Source organism: Geospiza fortis, unplaced genomic scaffold (assembly GCF_000277835.1).
Source record: "Geospiza fortis unplaced genomic scaffold, GeoFor_1.0 scaffold23, whole genome shotgun sequence".
Taxonomy (NCBI): domain Eukaryota; kingdom Metazoa; phylum Chordata; class Aves; order Passeriformes; family Thraupidae; genus Geospiza; species Geospiza fortis.
Window position 1 is genome coordinate 15,001,317 of NW_005054303.1, and position 11,995 is coordinate 15,013,311.

The 11,995-nt window shown below is 42.7% G+C and overlaps 1 protein-coding gene across 1 annotated transcript in view; it reads left to right on the top strand.

Moving 5' to 3' along the window:
- Nucleotides 1-11,995, top strand: part of SOS2 (SOS Ras/Rho guanine nucleotide exchange factor 2) — a 54,776-nt gene that overhangs the window by 39,317 nt on the left and 3,464 nt on the right. The window contains 10 exon segments of the mRNA XM_031066217.1: nucleotides 705-786; nucleotides 1,750-1,872; nucleotides 4,242-4,345; nucleotides 5,658-5,877; nucleotides 8,086-8,205; nucleotides 8,464-8,626; nucleotides 9,090-9,207; nucleotides 9,301-9,473; nucleotides 9,733-9,849; nucleotides 11,864-11,995. Coding sequence (XP_030922077.1) covers nucleotides 705-786; nucleotides 1,750-1,872; nucleotides 4,242-4,345; nucleotides 5,658-5,877; nucleotides 8,086-8,205; nucleotides 8,464-8,626; nucleotides 9,090-9,207; nucleotides 9,301-9,473; nucleotides 9,733-9,849; nucleotides 11,864-11,995 — 1,352 coding nt within the window.

The window sequence follows — 11,995 nt, forward strand, 5'->3', positions numbered from 1 at the left end:
TACATTCAGCCTGCCATTCTGTGAAGTATCTGAGTTGAAGGTTATATTTATTATATTTTTATATTATTATTAAATTTTATTTCTATTATTTTTATTTTGCTGTATTTTTTATATTCATTACATTCAGCCCGTCACTCTGTGAAGTATCTGGGTTGAAGGTTATATATATATTTTTTTCTTTTATCTTTTATTTTGCTGTATTTTTATCTTTATTACATTCAGCCTGCACTCTGTGAAGTGTCTGGGGTGCAGTGGATGGCAGTCCCCATCAGCATTTTTCAGCCTCTCAGTGTCTGAAAGGCCCAGAAGTGAGAACTGAAGGAGTTCCAGGAAGTGCTGGTGCTGAGGAGAACTCTGGGTCTCACTTTTGGGGGGCAGGGGGAGGCTGGTGCTGTTGGGACTGAGGTGCAGTTTTTGTTCAATTTCCCCAATAGCACAGCTGGTCAGGGAGAGGCATTCCTCAGGGTAGGATGAGACAGAGGTTTTAAGGGAATACTGGATGTGCAGTTCAGTATTTTTCAGGGAAATGCACCGAAGAACTGAGTGAAAATTTCCCAACCCCTGTCATTTCTGCTGTTTTTCAAATACAGTGTTTGCCTTACAACCTCAGTGTCTTCTCTGCACATCAAACTTTGTCTTTTATTTCTGATCTTTTGCAACTGGATAAAAACCCCTGCTGTCATTTTCTTACTCAATCCTTACAGATCCTAATTTTGTCCGGACCTTCCTGACCACCTACCGCTCCTTTTGCAAGCCCCAGGAGCTGCTGAGTCTGCTGATAGAAAGGTGAGCAGTGATCCTCCTTTCTGAAGGCATGGAAAAGGGTTGGAATCACAGAATAAAATCCCAGAAGGATTTGAGAAAGGACCTTAAAACCCATCCAGTGCCACCCCCTGCCATGGGCAGGGACACTTCCACTATCCCAGGCTGCTCCAAGCCCTGTCCAACCTGGCCCTGGATGCTTCCAGGGCTGGAGCAATCACAATTTCTCTGGGAATTCTATTCAGGACCTCCCCACCATCACAGCCAGGAATTTCTTCCTCAAATCCCATCTAAGCCTCCTCCCTGTCAGTTTGAAGCCTTTCCCCTTGTCCTGTCCCTCCAGTTCCTGATGAGTTTTGTATATTTGGAATCACAGAACATCCTGAGTTGGAAGGGACAAAAATCAGAGATTCCAAGTGCTCCTTTCCTGCTCAGGATCTCAGTGTCAAATTTCAATGTTCTGTTGAAGTTTATAAACCAGGAACTTTAAAACGATGATCCAGGTTTTTAGTGCTTCCTTTTCCCAGTTTAAATGAGTTACCTGAATGAGGTATGAGCTGGAGCACCTGGTGTGCCTGGGCTGTGGGTGGTGATGTTGTGAACTGCTGAATTGGCTCATGAGAGAGTTGAGTGCACAATGGAAATGAGGACAGAAACGTTCCAGGCAGTTTGTTTGAAGGCACAGAATTAAGGTAAACAGCATTTTAATGCAGTGTGGTAAAGCTGCTCTTAAGCTCTCATCTAATCTTCCCTTAATCGTGCCAGCAGGTCCTTAAAAACCTTCTATCCCAGTCTAGACATGGTGTGACGAGCAGAGAAGCAGAGAATTAGCAGGGTGTGGAGCTGGGGTGAGGGGATTCCGGGCAAACCGGATGGCAGAGCAGCACCTGCTGAGTTTATATAAATAACATTTCTCTAATCTGCAGCCTGTGCACGGAGGGGTTGTGTTCTGTCCTGTTTGCCATCCCTGTGTGGTGTTTTCCCCAGGTTTGAGATCCCTGAGCCTGAGCCCACGGAGGCAGACAGGCTGGCCATCGAGAAGGGGGAGCAGCCCATCAGCGCCGACCTGAAACGCTTCCGCAAGGAATACGTGCAGCCCGTGCAGCTCAGGTGTGTGTGTGCCCCCTGCCTGCCCTGGCACTGCCAGCCTGGCCTGCCCTGAGCTCCTGCAGACTCTGATCTCTGCTGGAGACTTCAGCCATGTCTGCCAGCATCATATCCCAAATCCTGTCCTGATTATCCCAGCGGCTGCTGGAGCTGGAGCTGGCCCAGCTGGGATCCCCACCCACGGCGCCTGTGGGTGAGGGATGTGGAGCTCAGAGCGGGGCTGGCCACGCTCTCAAAGCATTCCTTGTTCCCAGGCCTGGGAAGATAATTCCTCTGTTCCCAGTTTTCCAGCCCTGCTGGTGTTTCACTCCCTTTCCCAGCCCCGTGGATGTGTTTGCTCACAGACAGGGAGACTCTTGTCTGTGCTGCACATTGCAGTGGGCTGCAGGGAATCTTCAAGGTCTTGCTGACCAAGCTAATTTGGGGAACAATTAAGCATTTCTAGCATGAATGAGAGTAATTGTTGCTCTGATTGGGGATCGAGACAGGAGCAGACACAGATCACAAGCAGTGTTTGCTTGAGCAACTTTTAGTCATTGCACTGATGAGTAACATCAAGATGTTCCTATTAATGGCACATTAGTTTTACTAATAGTAATTATTAATTACACACACAGAGAACCTTCAGTTACTCTGCTAACACACATTCCTGTTGAAACAACAGCAGTTGACTCAAAGGGTCACACTGGCATGCCAGTACCTCCAAGGTGTTCAGAAAGTCACTCAGGTGTCCCATTTTTGTCAGAAACCCGTGTGCATATATATATATATAAAATATTTAAAAGATAAATCTGTGGGTAACCCTGTAGTTTTCCTCCACACAGAGCTGCCACCACCTTCTTGAACGTGATCCAAGTCACACAACCTCACCATAACCTTGGTCCTCCTGCATGCTGCTGGCCTTGGGCAGCTTATCAGGCCCTTGGTGTTCCCTCTTTATCAGCTCCTGGTGGCTCAGCAGCACCACAAGTCTCCACAGTTATCAGTTCCTGGCAGAGCTGCCTCTCAGCTTATACTCTCCCTGGTTTTGCTGGTTTCTGGGAGCTGTTTCTGATCCTTACTGTGTATTTCCAGCAGCTTGAAGCTGTCTTCCAGCTGCAAATGAGTGACTTTGAGCTGCTGGTGGATAAATTCAGCACTTTGTGCATTCCAGTGTTGTTAAAACCATTGACCTCTGCTTCAGAGACTACAATTTGGGAACAATTGAAGGTGTTTATCCCTTCCTTCCCTGCTTCCCTGCACTCTCCATCTTGTAGAAAATGCAGTGCCCAGGCATGAAAGGGCTTGGACACAAATGAGAGGGGATGGGAAGGAGGAGGAGCTGAGCTGGAAGTGCAGTCAGCAGATCCAGGCACTCTCTGCCTTTCCCAGAGTTTTCACCACGGCATCTCAAGGGCAGAGATGGATTAGATAAGATCCCATTACATGAAACTTGGATTAAAACTTTGCCTCTTGGAATGTGGCATTGATTTCCAGCCTGAATGATCTGTTTGGGCAGCAAGTCTTTTATGGGATAAAACTTATTTTTTACCTTGCACACTGGGAAGAGGAGAGTTAAGGAATTTTCCATGTGTCCTTCATTTGTCCTCAGTGTAGGGCTGATTTTTGCTCGGGTGATAAATTGCACCTGGATAAATCAAAGTGTTGAAGGTGTGAACTCAGCTTGTTTTACCTGAAGAGACAAACCAGTTTTTTATTCTGATTTATCCTGAGTGCAGGAGGCTGAAAAGCAGCTGGAGTTCACTTTTAGAAACTGATTTATTAATGCTTTGTGTAAGAAAGAGTAGAGAAAAATCAAGAGGAAGTTCAGTGTTATCCTTAAAGGATGTACTGGATCTAATCAGGCCTTTTGGGTCTTTAAAAATTGTATAAACAGGGCAGTAACAACAACTTTGAAGCTGAAATTTGTGTGTAGGAAGGAAATAATGACAAATTTGCTTCTTAACAAGTAGGAGATCCTAATTAGCTTTTTCATTAAAAAAAAAACCACACGAAGAAAAAAAGGAAATTAGAAGGAAAATTAGAAATCCCAATTTTATCTGATTTTGCTAAGTCTCTTCCTCTTCTGAAACCATCTCAATACTGTTTTTTTTATATTAGGTTTTAAAATAGCACCAAACTATATTTATGCTAAAACTATTCTTTAAAACCTATAAATTAGGTTTTAAGGAATAGTTTTAGCATAAATAGTTTTTAGGTTTTAAACCCCTGCCAAGCTCAGTCTTTGCTCTGCTCCTTTGTCCATGTGCATTTTGAGAGTCACCAACTACATGAATCTGGAACTTGAGTTTTGTAGGATTGGGGTTCATTTTTATGGGATAAGCCATGGAAGTCCTTTAAAAGAAACTTAATATTTTTTCCTCTTTCCTCAGAATATTGAATGTTTTCCGGCACTGGGTCGAGCACCATTTTTATGATTTTGAGAGGGATCTGGAGCTGCTGGAGAGGCTGGAGACCTTCATTTCCAGTGTCAGAGGTGCAGTAAGGGGGGGGTCCTATTCCTTCCCACGTTTTGGTACAACTTCCCAGCCTGATCCTGGTGGATTTTGGGCCTGAGAATACCTTTACACACATGAGTAATTTTAATGCCCTTAATTGAGCTGTTTATGAGGCTCCCCTTTACATGAGGCAGCTTTGGCCTGGAGCCTAAACAGCTCCTCAAAGTGATTTCAAGCATTAGGATGATAATAATACTTTAAATATATTTCCTTCTGGACAGCATGGTCATCCTTGCTTGACTCTGTAATTTAGGCTCTCACCTTCCCCTCCTCCATAGAGAATTCCTTCTATTTTGCTTACTGAGTTTTTTCCATCCTGATTTTTCCCATTTATATAAAGTTCCAACTGAAAATCATTAATCTTTTAGAAGAGGCTATTGGGCCCATTTGGTATCTCTTCTCTATGAAGTAGATTTTTTTGGCATTCTCTGTGGAGGGCAGCAGTGTTGGCATGTTTAATCCTTATCCTGGTAATTCCAGGTTTTCATTTTCAGAGTGCCAGGTCTTACAGTGGGCAACATAATTCTGAGACAATTAAAAGACCCTGGACACAGGGTCACTTTTTTCCACACCAAAACTGTCAGAGGATGTGGTTAAATAGAACAAGTTTCACATGTATTTATTTGTCAGCTGATACAGGTGCAAAAACCCATAAGGAAGAAATAGAGAAATACAGAGCTGGTTAATTTACGTGCAGAAATGCAGAATTCTGAGTCTACATTCAAATTTCTGGGGAGCTGGTTTGACTAAATTACCAAAAGTCCTTTAAAATCAGAGTTTCCAAAATGGTTGGGGTTGAAGGAAGCTTAAAGCCCATCCAGTCCCACCCCGGCCATGACAGGGACACCTCCCACTGTCCCAGGCTGCTCCAAGCCCTGTCCAGCCTGGCCTTGGGCACTGCCAGGGATCCACAGCTTCTCTTGGCCTCCCAGCCAGGAATTCCCAATTCCCAATATCCCATCTATCCCTGCCCTCTGACAGTTTGAATCCATTTCCCCCTGTCCTGTCCCTCCATCCCTTGTCCAAAATCCCTCCAGCCTGAGCTCCAGTTCCCAAATACATTTATTTACAAACTCAAAATATTCTCTCCCCAGAGATTGCTCTGTAACATTGGCGTTTATGAAAGAACACGAATTTATTAAAATCCAACACTTCTAGCAAGATCAATGCACTTTTCCCCTCTTGGACTTGTAGTTTAACCCTCCCCTCTGTGAGTTTAAAACCGAACTTACAACAGTGTTAAAAAACCTGTTTATGGGGGATTTTTTAAAAATTATTTCTCTTCTACAGGAAAATCCATGAAGAAGTGGGTGGAGTCCATTGCTAAAATCATCAAGAGGAAGAAAGCCCAGGCAGATGGGGTCAGCCACAACATCACGTTCGAGAGCCCCCCGCCGCCGCTGGAGTGGCACCTGTGGCGCGTGGGGCACGGCGAGGCGCTGGAGCTGATGACGCTGCACCCCATCGAGATCGCCCGGCAGCTCACCCTGCTCGAGTCAGACCTGTACAGGCACGGCCCCTCGCTCTCTGCTTTCCTTCTGTCTGGGTTTGGAAACAGGGGGCTGCTGAGGAGGGCAGGAGCCTGAAATGGAAAATGTAAAATCTTTGCTATTGTGTTTACGGGGTGTCCCGATGAAGGAAGGAATGATGAGTCTGACTCCATGTTCTCAGAAGGCTAATTTATCATTTTATAATACTATATTATATTAAAGAATGCTATACTAAACTATACTAAAGAATATGGAAAGGATACTTACAGAAGGCTCAAAAGATAATAATGAAAACTCGTGACTCTTTCCAGAGCCCTGACACAGCTTGGCCCTGATTGGCCAAAGAGTGAAAACAACTCACAGCAGAATCCAATGAAACAATCACCTGTGGGTAAACAATCTCCAAACACATTCCACATGTGAGCACAACACAGGAGAAGCAAATGAGATAATAATTGCTTTTCTTTTTCTCTGAGGCTTCTCAGCTTCCCAGGAGAAAAATCCTGGGCAAAGGGATTTTTCAGAGAATATGAATGCCACACCCTCCCTCCAAATTGTTGTAATCTTGAAATTAAGGGGCTCTCAGGCAAAGATATGGGAATTGGAATAACAGTTCTTTACTAGGGAAAAAAATTAAAAAAAAAAAAAAAGCAGTAATACAAAACAAACCCCTGCCAGAGGCAGAGCAGTCCCTGCCCCCTGTGTGTCAGGGGGTGGCACAGCCCCATCCCATGGGGGCTCAGCCCTCCTGCAGTGCCAGCTGTGCTGCTGCGGCAGCAGGGATCCTGCACAAGGGGGGAGTTTTCCTCTGCAGCTCCAGGGCTGCTGCAGATGGGCCTGGGCTCCCTCTGGCAATGCAGGGGGCAAAGGCTGCTGTGCTGCTCCAGGCTCAGATTGGATCCAGGTAGGAATGCTTGGCTCCTCCCCTGGGCGCAGCATCTCCCCATGGGATGCTGGAATTGGATCAGCCCTGCAGGGACACTCAGTGGCCATGGACAGCAGAGAACTGCTCTACTTCTGATAGATGGGAAATAGAATACACACCCCCATTTTTAACCTAACACATGTTTTCTTTTCTTTTTTTTTGGTGTTAGGATTGGGATTAAAAGTGCTTGAAATGGTTTTTTTTGTGTTTGGACTTAAATGTTTATTATTTTTTAGTTATAGTGTTAGAAGTTGGGAGTTTTGTAGTACTTCACTAATAATTTACAAAATGGCTTTGTTTAGCTCTTTCTGCAAGGTTTTTTAAGGGTAAACTGTTTAATTAAGAAATGACACTTAAATTATTTTTACTTTTAACTTAACAACTAACTGTGTTTTGCAATGTGGATTTTTCTATCCAAGTATACAATGCTGCTTAAACTCATGAAGAAAAAGGGGAAGAACTAGCTACTGCTTTAAAACTTCTATCTTGTTTTAGATATATTATTATCTTTTAAAACTTTAAATTTTCTGCTATGTGATATTACACATTTCTGTTTAAACTCTACACTCATAATCTTAGTGCTATTATATAATTTTGGACGCTTTCCCTATGGCTTCAGGTTAAATGTAGTATTTGTTTGGAGGTCAGTATCTTTCAACACAGAAAGTCTAAAATTCTCAGCATCCAGGGTTCCAACACTCTCACACCTTTTTTGTCATTATTTCAGCCAAAAAAATGCTCCTCATTCACACCATCAGTCAAAAATACCCTGGGTCTTCTGAGTTTACAGGAAGAGGTTTCTTTGCTGTGTGCTCTATGTTAAAATATGCAAAGGAGTGAAAAAAAAGAGTTTTTATCTCTATATCAGACTTGTGATAACAGAAATGCAGGGGGGGTAATTCAGGAGTCTTACAAAATTAAAATTATTAAATCCTGTTCCTGCTTCAGTGATGGGAGGTTTTGTGTTGAAACCAACCTGTTGCTGCAAGTGCTTCACCTTCTTGTTTTCAGTTTTTAACTCTTTTGAAGTTGTTTTTTTGCCCTTTCAGAAAATTAAAAGTCACTCCTTTGTAATTTTCTTATCTGAAAATTCTTCAAAATTAGCCAATTTCAATGAAGATAAAAATGTATTTCTTTCTGTACTCGAGCACTCAAAAAGTTGAGTTTTGTAGTAGATGAGGTGGGATTGGATTTGTGAAATACCAGGACGTAATTAAGGAGAGAAATAATCTTTTAATGCAAAGACAGAAATCACAGTTTTTATTGATACTGAGCATTTTGCCTCCTGTTTTGTCATTGCCAGGGCTGTGCAGCCTTCTGAACTCGTTGGCAGCGTGTGGACGAAGGAAGATAAGGAAATTAACTCCCCGAATCTCTTGAAAATGATTCGTCACACTACAAATCTCACTCTGTGGTTTGAGAAGTGAGTGCAGGGCAGTGCCATTGAGCACTTTTCCCCTGGATGTGCTTGGGCTTTGCTGGTTCATTTCTGCCAAATCCTCCCTTGACTTTCCAACTCGAACATGTGTAAGATGTGATTACAGAAATTCATACTTGAGATTCTGGAGAGAGAGCCAAAATCTGCTTGCTGGTTGGGTTTTCATGGAAAAATTTGATTTAATAACTCAGAAAGTGTCAGGTTTTATTTCTGAGTGTTTCTTAAATGCCATCTTTTGATCAGGTGCATCGTGGAAACAGAGAACTTTGAGGAGCGAGTGGCTGTGCTGAGCAGGATCATAGAAATCCTGCAGGTCTTCCAAGACCTCAATAATTTCAATGGTGTTCTGGAGATTGTCAGTGCTGTGAACTCTGTCTCTGTGTACAGGCTGGATCACACATTTGAGGTGAGTTTAGGGCATGGAAAAAGAAATGAAATCAGAATCCAGAGCTGGGTCCCACACGGTTCTGCAGAGAAATCCATTGTTGGCAGCAGAGCCTCCCTGGAGTAAAACAGAAAAAGAAGAATGTGAATAAAATGCTTTGAGTTTTGTGTGACTCTGAAAGGCAGCACAAGGCCTTGAACTTAAAATCAAATGTTTAATTTTTATTAAAGACCAAATTTTATAACTTTAAAGTTAAAATAACAATGTGTTTTCAGTAATCTGGAATCTTTTCTTCAGGATCCATGTGACTGAATTGTTGGGGGTGCAATCCAGAGCAAACCATTGCCACAAGAGGTTCTTTGAAACCTTCATTTCAATTCCCAAATTTTGCTCAGACAGCCAGGGATTTGCCTTGGATTTGCTAACCACGCTGTTGAGAACATTTCCATCCCTATTTTTTTTTTTTTTAATTTTGACAACTCAGGCACTCCAAGAAAGGAAGAAAAGAGTTTTGGATGAAGCAGTAGAATTAAGCCAAGATCATTTTAAGAAGTATTTAGCTAAGCTCAAGTCAATCAACCCTCCCTGTGTGCCTTTTTTTGGTAAGTGACATCAAATTTTTTGTGTGGTGTCACTCTGAAGTGGAGTTTGCTGCAGATATATGGTTAAAAACTGGTTTTTTTTTTTTTTATCAGGAATATACCTAACAAATATCTTGAAGACAGAAGAAGGGAATCCTGACTTCCTTAAAAGACAAGGGAAAGAATTAATTAACTTCAGTAAGAGGAGAAAAGTGGCTGAAATTACAGGAGAAATTCAGCAGTATCAGAACCAGCCCTACTGCTTACGGGTTGAGCCAGAAATCCGGGTAAGCAGCCATGAAAAATCTCTTTGGGGATTGGAGAGGGGAAAAATGCCAAATAATCTTCTAACACTGGACTAATTTTGCATGAATAGTGCTGATCAAAAGAGGGGGGAGCAGTGGGTGGTAGACAACAAAGAACCACACAAAGGAGTGGCCAAAAGTGGTGAAAAATGACATTTTGAATCACTGAATTACAAGTATTTCATTAAAATTTTCTCTGTCTGCTTATTTTTTAAATATTCTTGCTACTTGTTTCCTTCAGAAATTCTTTGAAAATCTCAATCCCATGGGGAAGATACCAGAAAAGGAGTTTACAGATTATCTGTTCAACAAGTCCTTGGAGATTGAACCTCGGAACTGCAAGCAACCACCTCGATTTGTGAGTTTTTCCTGAAATTTCATGGGATCAGAAAACACCCTGAGTTGGAAGGGAACCACAGGGATCATCAGGTCCAATTCCTGCAATATTTAATTAAAATTAAATTGCTACAATTCAGTGACCACTATGAAAATAATACACAGTTACCTCAATAAGCCAGGTGTATTTTATTCAGTATTCCTTATCCTGAGTTGATTTTCCAACTCAACTTGATTCAATAATACTTCTACTCCTGATGTTTGTCACTACTAAAATATATTACCTTTGTCTGATTTTAAAACTCACTTTTTCCACCCAAAACTTGAAATATTGCTGTTAAGTTTGTATTTCTTATCATACAGTCATATGATAAAATATGGAGTAATATTTTTCATCTCACAATATCAAGAAGTCTCATATTAATACTAATTAAAGTGTTACTTTTATACATATGTTGAGTTTTCTTTAAGATTTTTTCTGGTTTTGTTTTGTCTAAATATTTGATATTATTGCAAAAACTGCAGACTTTACCAGGTGCAACCCTTTTTGCTGAAGAAAATACAGTCCCATTTAAAGGAGTAGCAATTTTGGATTTAAAAAAACCAGCTCCTGGAGCTCAGAGTTCTTTTTAATCAGGAAAATCACAATTTAGAGCACTTGTTCTTCATATATTATAATTGCCTGAGGAACTGGAGCCATGTCGAATTTTTTGAGAGAGCTATAAATCATTTTTGCCATCTCTTGTTAGAGGAATGAGTAAGATGATGTTACAAATGTGGCGAGAAAACACCAGAAATTGCTGTTGCAAAAATGCTTCTGACAGTAATTTTATTAAAATCTTTTCTAAAAATAGGAGTCCAGTCAGCTGGGCAGGAATTCTTGACAGCTCATGATTTCCAAAGAGAGAATCTTACTGGAATTTCAGGAAAATCCAGTTGTGGGTGCTGTAATTTGCTGGACACCACTGAAAGATGGGGGCATAATTCACTTTGCAAGGCTCAGCTTTGATCTGTGCTGGATTAACCCAAGCCTGACCAGGCTGGGTTTGTCCACACAGTGACCTGGTGTAGGAATTTTGTGCTGGATGAACTGGAGGACAGGGACAATGTGTTTCCAAGTGTGTCCTTGGTCCTGGATGTGTGCAGGGCCTGGTGACCCTCTGTGCTTTTGCTGTTTCCGTGGGGCTCTGCTGCAGCTCTGAGGGGCACTTTTAATTTCTATTTCCCAAGGCTGTTTTTCTCAGTGTTTTGTCCTGGCTGGCAGCAGAACCTGGACTCTTCATTCCTCATACTTGTGGGGAAATAAAAGATTTCTTCAGCTGCATCCACAGCTTCCCAGCAAATTCCAGCAAAAAGCTGCACCTCCCATCAGTTGTACCCCTGTGCTGCTCTTTGAGAAGTACTTCAAAAATACCTCACAGAGCCTTGGGAATGCTGCAGTGGGGAATGGCAGCAGTTCTTGGGAATGGCAGCAGTGTTGGGAATGCTGCAGTATGGAATGTTGCAGTTTTGGGGAATGCTGCAGTGGGGAATGGCAAGAGTTCTTGGGATTTCTGCAACATGGAATGGCAGCAGTGGTTGGGAACGTTGCAGTGGGGAATGTTGCGATGTTGGGAATGCTGCAATGTTTGGAACATTGTGGTGTTGGGAACAGTGTTGGGAACGTTGCAGTATTGGGAATGTTGCATTATGGAATGTTGCAGTGTTGGGAACCTTGCAGTGTTGGGAACAGTGTTGGGAATGTTGCAGTGTGGAATGTTGCAATATGGCAGCAATGTTGGGAACATTGCAGTGTTGGGAATCTTGCAGTATGGAACGTTGCAGTGTTGGGAACATTGCCGTGTGGAACATTGCAGTGTGGAACGTTGCAGTGTGGAACATTGCAGTGTTGGGAACATTGCAGTGTTGGGAACATTGCATTATGGAACGTTGCAGTGTTGGGAACATTGCCGCGTGGAATGTTGCAGTGTGGAATGTTGCAGTATGGAATGTTGCAGTGTGGAACATCGCAGCGCTAACATCTGCCCTATCTCCAGCCCAGGAAAACAACGTATCCCCTGAAATCCCCCGGGATCAGGCCCAACACGGGCAGGCACGGCTCCACCTCGGGCACGCTGAGGAGCCACCCCCTGCCCCTGGAGAAGGAGCCCAGCAGGAGCAGCTTCAGC